Source organism: Quercus lobata, chromosome 2, assembly GCF_001633185.2.
Source record: "Quercus lobata isolate SW786 chromosome 2, ValleyOak3.0 Primary Assembly, whole genome shotgun sequence".
Lineage (NCBI taxonomy): Eukaryota > Viridiplantae > Streptophyta > Magnoliopsida > Fagales > Fagaceae > Quercus > Quercus lobata.
In genome coordinates, this window is record NC_044905.1 from 64606963 (window position 1) to 64615520 (window position 8558).

The 8558-nt window shown below is 43.0% G+C and overlaps 2 protein-coding genes across 2 annotated transcripts; both read right to left on the bottom strand.

The window, feature by feature from the left end:
- Window positions 1-446: 446 nt before the first annotated feature.
- Window positions 447-2300, bottom strand: LOC115968327. Its single transcript, XM_031087696.1, has 3 exons — window positions 1401-2300; window positions 1197-1355; window positions 447-1037 (listed from the first exon to the last, which is right to left on the bottom strand). The coding sequence occupies exons 1-3, from the start codon at window positions 2298-2300 to the stop codon at window positions 447-449; spliced, it is 1650 nt and encodes a 549-aa protein (XP_030943556.1).
- Window positions 2301-3968: 1668 nt separating this feature from the next.
- Window positions 3969-5480, bottom strand: LOC115968339. The gene is made up of 2 exons (XM_031087719.1): window positions 5262-5480; window positions 3969-4925 (listed from the first exon to the last, which is right to left on the bottom strand). The coding sequence occupies exons 1-2, from the start codon at window positions 5478-5480 to the stop codon at window positions 3969-3971; spliced, it is 1176 nt and encodes a 391-aa protein (XP_030943579.1).
- Window positions 5481-8558: the final 3078 nt, after the last annotated feature.

Below are 8558 nucleotides of genomic sequence, written 5' to 3' on the forward strand. Positions count from 1 at the left end.
TTGTCACTTAGTCGTTTTATCACCTTTTTGGCTTTTGTGTCCGCTACAAGGTTCGTCAATAACTTACATCCGTCAAGGCGGAATCTTGTCACTTTAACTTTTTATACCCATTGGGTTATCGTCAGTAACTTACATCCGTCAAGGCGGAATCTTGTTACTTAGTTATTTATAACCATTAGGTTGGTCGTCAGTAACTTACATCCGTCAAGGTGGAATCTTGTTACTTAGTGATTCATACCTATTAGGGTGGTCGTCAGTAACTTACATTCGTCAGGGCGGAATCTTGTTACTTAGTTATTCATGGGCCTTATAATTAGCTAGAACTGCCTGCACAAAGACATCAGAGGAATAATTCTTTCATTAATTTCAAGGACAAATGCATTCGTCTATTACATTTACTCGTGGTACTTCTTCAAATGCTCGATGTTCTATGGTCGAGGGAGCCTTTATTCGTCCATGGTTTCCAAGTGGTAACTCCCTTGCCTTGAGTAGTGAATGACGCGGTAAGGCCCTTCCCATGTAGGGCCCAATTTTCCTTGAGTAGGGTCTTTAGTTGCTGTAGTGGTCTTGCGTAGAACGAGATCTCCTATGTCCAGTCGCCTGAGTTTAACCCTCTTGTTGTTGTACTCGGCCATCTTTTTCGGATACTTTGTCATCTTCCTGGATGCGTTATCTCTTACTTCGTCCAGACAGTTCAGGTTGAGTCGTAGTTCCTTGTCATTGAGTCCTTCATTGAAAGTTCCTCGCCTGATGCTTGTTACCCCAATTTCTACTGGGATTACCGCTTCTGTGCCATAGGTGAGTCTGAAGGGTGTCTCTCCTGTCGGGGTTCTGGCTGTTGTTCTGTAAGCCCACAGGACACTATATAGTTCTTCTGGCCAAGCACCTTTTGCCTCGTCCAGCTTGGTTTTGATAATCTTGAGCAACGTCCTGTTCGTCACTTCCGTCTGTCCGTTTGCCTGGGGATGCCCCGGGGATGAGAACTGATTCTTGATTCCAAGGTTTAAACAGAATTCTCTGAAGCCTTGTCTGTCGAACTGCCTCCCATTATCAGATATGATCGTCAAGGGAATCCCGAACCTGCAGATTATGTTCTTCCACACAAAGCTCCAGATTCGAGCCTCAGTAATCGTTGCAAGAGCCTCTGCTTCAACCCACTTAGTGAAATAATCAATAGCAACAAGCAGGAACTTTACCTGGCCTTTACCTTGGGGTAACGGGCCAACGATGTCCATTCCCCATTGCGCGAACGGCCAGGGAGAAGCTATAGTCATCAATCTCTCTGCTGGAAGCCGTTGCACATTCCCATATCGCTGGCACTTGTCGCATCTCTTGACGATCTCAGCTGCGTCTACCTGCATGGTTGGCCAAAAATATCCTGTTCGAATTACCTTGTTTACCAGGGATCTGGGGCCAGCATGGTCGCCGCAAATTCCTCCATGGATTTCTTCTAGGATGTATTTGGCTTCTTCTTCGTCAACACACTTCAAGTAAGGCATAGAGAACCCTCTCTTGTATAAGGCGTCATTAAGGATCGTGAACCTGGCTGCCCTTTTCTTGATCTTTTTAGCTTCCTCCGTGCTAAGAGGGAGGTGCCCGTCCTGGAGGTAGGATATTATGGGCGTCATCCAGCTGTCTGTGCCCTGGATGGTGAATGTTGCAATTTCTTCAATGCTGGGGTGTTTTTGGACCTCTATTGCCAGATCTGTGACAATTTTCCCTTCTTCTGATGAAGCTAGTTTTGAGACTTCGTCAGCCCCCATGTTTTGACTCCTTGGGATCTGCATGAACTCCACTACATCAAACTCCTGAGTCAGATGTTTCTTCAGCTTGACGTATTTCTGCATCCTTTCTTCCTTTGCTTCGTATTCTCCCCTAATCTGTCCAATCACTAGCTTTGAGTCACTTTGAATCAACAAGTTTTTAGCACCAAGTGCCCTTCCAAGCCTCAATCCCGTCAGTATCCCCTCGTATTCAGCTTCATTGTTGGTGGCCGGGAATCTTAATTGGACCCCGTATTTCAGTACTTCTCCGTCGAGGGTGGTTATGACGACCCCTACTCCCCCCTTCCTCTGAGCTGACGAACCATCGGTTTGTATTGTCCATCTGTCCACCTCGTTGGTAATCATGTCTTCGTCTGGAAGAGTGAACTCTGCGATGAAGTCCGCCAGTGCTTGCGCCTTGATCGCCGTTCTGGGATGGTATTCAATATCAAATTGACTAAGTTCAATCGCCCACTGGACCATTCTTCCTGCAGCTTCGGGCTTGTTCATTGATTTCTTGATTGGTTGGTCCGTCATTACAAGAATGGGATTGGCTTAGAAGTATTGCCTTAATTTGCGTGAAGCCACTATCAGCGCAAACGCGATTTTCTCGATCTTTGGGTACCTGGACTCAGCTCCTTGGAAGGCTTGGCTGACGTAGTAAACCAGTAGCTGTTTCTTGCTCTCTTCTCTTATCAGGGCTGCACTTACTACCGAGGCTGACACTGCCAGGTATAAGTATAGGTTTTCCCCTTCCTTGGACGGGCTTAGAAGTGGTGGGCTGCTCAGATAACGCTTTAGTTCTTGAAATGCAGCTTCGCATTCGTCGGTCCAGGCAAAGGCCTGCTTCAGAGTCTTGAAAAAGGGCAGGCATTTGTCTGTAGCCCTAGAAACAAACCTGTTCAAAGCTGCAATTCTTTCCGTGAGTTTTTGAACTTCCTTAACGGTCCCGGGGGACATCATGTTGATGATGGCTTGCACTTTTTCTGGGTTTGCTTCTATTCCTCTTTGGGACACCATGAATCCCAGGAATTTTCCCGAAGCAACCCCAAAGACACACTTACTTAGATTCAATCTCATCTGGTGTGCTTTGAGGGTTGTAAATGTCTCCTTCAAGTCGTCCAGGTGTGCGAGCTCTTCTTTACTCTTGACGAGCATATCGTTCATGTACACTTCCATGTTCCTGCCAATTTGTTGGCTGAACATTTTGTTCACTAACCTCTGGTACGTAGCCCCGGCATTCTTCAGCCGAAATGGCATCACCCTGTAACAGTAGAGTCCTTGACTTGTGATGAAAGCGGTCTTCTCCTGGTCTTCTTCAGCCATCCTTATCTGGTTGTATCCTGAGAAGGCGTCCATGAATGTCAGTAATTTGTGTCCAGCTGTGGAGTCCACAAGCTGGTCTATCCTAGGTAGGGGGAAGCTGTCCTTTGGGCATGCCTTGTTTAGGTCGGTGAAGTCTACGCACATCCTCTATTTCCCGTTTGCTTTCTTCACCAGGACTACATTTGCCAGCCATTCAAGATAATACACCTCCCGGATGAACCCTGCCGTCAGGAGTTTGGTAACTTCCTCTGCAACTGCCTAGTCTCGTTCTGGAGCGAAGGTTCTTCGTCATTGCTGGACGGGTTTCCGTTCTGGGTCCACATTCAACTTATGCTGGATGACTTCTGGGGATATGCCCGGCATGTCCTCCTGACTCCATGCGAAGACGTCTAGATTCTCTTTGAGGAACTTTATAAGTTTTGTTCTTATCTCGGGGCTCAACGTCGTTCCTATCTTGGTCGTCTTGTTTGCCTCTCCTTCTACCAACTCTACCGTCTCCAGGGCCTCTATCCTGTCTTCTTCCTTCTCCTCAATCATCCACGTATGGTTCTCCTTCCCAGCCAGGATGGCTTGGTAGCATTCTCTTGCTAGGACTTGATCTCCTTTCACTTCACCGACACCATTATCTGTTGGGAATTTTACCTTCAAACAGTAAGTTGACGTTGCCGCCTTCTACTTATTGAGCGTGGGTCTTCCAACGATGACATTGTAGGATGAAGGACAATCCACCACCAGGAAATCTACTTGCCGAGTCAACTGCACTGGGTGGGTCCCCGCCGTCACCGTCAATGTCACTATACCCCGGGGGTAGACCCTGTCTCCACTGAAGCTGACGAGTGGAGAGTCAAAAGGGCGCAGTCTTTTTGGATCTAGTCTCAGCTACTGGAAGGCTGGGAGGTAGATGATGTCCGCAGAGTTGCCATTATCGACGATGATCCTTTTGGTATTGAACCCTTCTATATTTAACATTATGACCAAGGGATCGTTGTGGGGTTGCTTCACTCCTATGGCATCTCCCTCATTGAAGGACATGTCTTCGTATGTTCGTCGATGCTTGGACGGGGGTACGGTGTGGACGCTGTTAACTTGTCTCTGGTATGCCTTTTTGAGTGACTTAAACGACCCTCCTGAGAACAACCCTCCTGTGATCGTGTTGATCTCCCCGATCACCTTGTTTGGAGGATGGGATGGACGATCGTCATCCCGGGAGAATGATCCGTGCTGGGTTTTATTGTCATCTCTGGACTTGCTATATTCTCCTTTCTTCACATATTTCTGTAACTTCCCTTTCCGTATTAACTCCTCTATCTGCTCCTTCAAGTCCCTGCAATCTTCCGTGTTATGGCCGTGATCCTTGTGGAACCGGCAGTACTTGTTCTTGTCGCGGACATTAGGGGATGAGTGCAATGGTCTAGGCCATTTGAGATAATGCTCGTCCTTGATCTGCGTGAAAATCTTGTCAACAGGCATGACCAGAGGAGTAAATCTTACCGTCCGAGGATTTTTATCATCTTTCCTCCTATTCCCGTCGTTGTTCCGACGATCTGGTCGATCTCTCTTCTGCCCCCTGCGATCGTCTTCCCTCCTTACCTTGTCGCCTGGCTTCTCGGTATCCTTTATGGCAGCTAAAGCGTCTTCAGTATTCATGTACTTCTGTGCCTTCAGGAGCATTTCTGCCATCGTCTTTGGTGGATTCTTAGCGAGGGAGGCCACAAGATCTCTAGACCTCAGCCCTGCTTTGAAGGTCGTCAGCTGCACCTTGTCATCGGCTTCGTCCACCTCCAAAGTTTCCCGGGTGAATCGTTTGACATATGACCTCAGAGTTTCCTTCTCTCCCTGCTTTACGATAAGTAAGTAGTCTACTGGCCTTTTTGGATGTTGCCCCTCTATGAAATGGCGTAAGAAGGCACTGCTTAATTGCTCGAAGTTGTCTATGGACGAGGTCCGCAACTTCATGAACCATTCTCTTGCAGCTCCTTTGAGAGTGGTTGGGAAGGAACGACACAGTATCTCGTCAGGTGGTTGTTGAAGACCTAGAGTCGTCTTAAAGGTATTAAGATGATCCTGAGGGTCCTTGAGTCCGTCGAATGGCTCTAGTTGAGGTAAACGGAACTTTGACGGTACGGGGCATTCAAGTACCGCTGCGGTGAAGGGTGAATCCGTAGCCCTTACCATTTTGTCCACACTCCGGTCCGTCTTCTCTTTGATGGCGCTCCTTAGTTCGTCCATCTCTTTCCTCATTTCTCGAAGAAGATCTGAGTTCTGTTTGTCCGGGGTAGCTGACCTTTGGGGGGTACCTCTCCTGTGGCTATCCCCTTCTCCCTCCAGGTTACCCTTGGACCGGCTTTCGTCTTGTTGGGCCTGCTGAACCTGCTGGAGTCGTAGCTTCATTTCCTGGTTTTGTTTGGTAAGTTCTTCAATGGTGGCTGCAAGGGCTTGAACTTGCTGGGCCAAGGCTGCTGAATCTGGGTTAGATTCCATCTGGATGTAAAGAATTAATGGAAACTACGTTTTCAAATATGAATCTGAAAACTCGTCCCCACAGACGACGTCAAACTGATGAAACACAAACTCGTCAGTAAGAGTGGGCAGATGGAATCCCTTATGGTGTGCGAGGGTATGCTCGATGAGAGTCACCGGTGTGGTGCCTGCCACAACGTCTCCGATGCCAAAGTTAGGATAATGACCAAACAAAGTAAAGAATCAAAATGTGCTCTCAAAGTGTTAGTGTGTGTTCATACCTTCTATTGACTGTATGAGAGCTTTATACCTGCGGCCTTAGGGGTTAGCCGTTGTGATTGTTAATGCTTTCTCAAGTAACGCCTCTGGTCCAATAATGAGACTTTTAAGAGGTTCCCAACAATCTGCTTGGTTGATTTCGTAACTTTTCAGGTCATTGATTGACTGCATTGAATGACTCCCTGCCTTCGTCAATGATGATAGCTTTCTTCGTTGTTCCTGATGACTTTGTCAAGGATGCTTCCTTCGTCATTAATGTTATCTTCGTCAGTAGGATGTAGCATCGTCATTCCTATCACTACCCATAACCCTTCATGTCATCCTATGTAAAATACACACATAATAGATGTCATTTACACTCTGTTTGTTTTAATGTAAAATATTTGCAGGAAAATATTTTCACATTTTACAGTGTTTGTTTTGTTGTAAAACATTTGGTCAAAAGTAAAATATTTTCAATCAAACAATTCAACCAAGGCAAATAAGTGTAAAATGTTTTACACTTGAAATATTGGTAAAATATTTTACATTTTCCTCTCTCTTAGTCTCAATCAACCTTTCTCACTCTCACACTCTTTCAGTTTCTCTCCACAGCCCAACCCACATTCAATCCTTCTCTCCCACTTATCACTAGCTCCACCTTCTCTAGCAATCCCTTGGGACTTTGACTCTCAGCATCAATGTTTCCGATGTGGATGTCGAGCATAATAGCAGTGCAGATCAATGATAAGGTCAGTAGTGGGGTGGGTCGTCATTAGATCTAAGCATTGTTGTCTCTTTCTCTCTCTCAGTGGTGGGGTGGGTCATTGATGTTGGATTTTGGTGGGCTTGGTTTGGTGTTTTCAGGTTTGGTTTTGAGTTTGGTGGTTGGGTTTTGGTGACAGCCACGATTGTAGTTGTGGTGGTTCGTGTGTTTCAATGGTGGCGGTGGGTTCCGATGTCAATGGTGGCTAAATAAAGGGTGGGTTTCATTGATCTTTGCTTTTGGATTTTTCTTTTTTGTTTTCATTTGGTATTGTTGCTTCCTATTGGTGGTTGTTGTTGTGGTGGTGTAGGTGGTGGTGTTTAGTCACTAAATTTTGGTGGCAGCAGGGCGGTGGTTTTTTTTTTTTTTTTTTTTTCCCTCTCTCTCTCTCTCTCTTGCCAATCTGGATTTTGGATGGTTGGTGGTGGTTTGTGCTTGTATTTGGTGATGGTGGCTGGTGGCTGGTTTATGCTTATATTTTCAAGTGTCTAATCTTGCCAAACACTTGAAAATGAAAATATTTTACATCGAAACAAACGGAGCGTTACTTTCAATCTTTCGACAACACCTACCTAGCTCAAATATTGTTTTTCCATCTAATTCTAACCTGTATGAGTTTCCTACTACCAAGGAAGAAGACTTGCATTTTATATTAACTGACAGTGGCAACTATGATTTTGATATTAAGATCAAACGTTGTGGACTTGTGGGTTTTGTTAAGGCTGTGATTAATTGTGGGTGTTTGGGATGTACATTTTATTTAGATATAAGGAGGAAAACAAAGGCATATTCAATATCAACTTTTATTCTATAATATTCCTTCAAAGTTTTTTTTTTCTTATCACTTGAACTGAATAATTATAATGGATAAGAGTGTATAATTTATAATTGTTGCTTCTTATGTTGAACTCATTATTAACAAAGTTCTATAACAATTATGCTATAATATATGTACAACATTCTCCAAAATCATCTTATATAAAACGTTATAGCATTATCCGTGCATCGCACGGGCAACTTACTAGTCTATATCTATATATATCTAAAAGCTAAGACATAGAGTTTAATGTTGCTATACTCCTATTAAGCCACCTCATCAGTCACGTCATACTTAAAAAAAAAAATTCCTTTATGATTTTTCTATTTTATCTTTTAAAAATAATTAAATATAGTTCATAGACAAACCTGTTAATGCACTCCATTACTATTCAACAGTTTACTATTCATTTGTTTTAAATGCAAATATTTGATTATTCAGCTACCTATATTGATTTCAACTTTTCATTTTCTTCTTTCTAATTTCAAGTAATTGTTTTTGGATACTAATTTCAAGTAATTGTTAAAACTGAATAATTCATTACTTGTTTTAGTGGATATATGTACATGTTTGACTATTCATTACAAATATTACTATTTATTAGATGCAAATGTTTGACTATATTTAGCTACCTAAATTAATTTCAACTTTTCGTTTTCTTCTTTCTAATTTTAAGTAATTGTTGAAATTGAATATTTAAACTTTTTCATCTTCCTATTCTAAAAAAAATAAAAAATAAAAAAAACTCTTCTTTTCTTCCTCCAACATTTCCCCTCCCTCTTTGCCTCTTTATCTCCTTACTACTCTTTATTTTAGTGTTAAACTTTCTTCATCATTTCCTCCTTCTTTTATTTTAACTCTTCTTCTCCCCATCTTATTTTGTATAAATTTGATATCATTTATTTCATTCAATCCATATTTTTTCCACACAAAAACTGTTAGTACTCTCTCTCTCTCTCTCTCTCTCTCTCTCTCTACTGTTTGATTTTTGTTCTTTCTTATAACTCTAATTTAGGTTGATGGTTTTTTTATTTAATTTTTTTTGTGTTGTATTTTTTAAATTTCCCTTCACAAATCACTCTTATAGCTTTGATTGGATTTTGGTTATTTGAGTTTATATCAAAACAAAATATACATTGCTATGAATTTGAATGTGCCTGCCAATGGA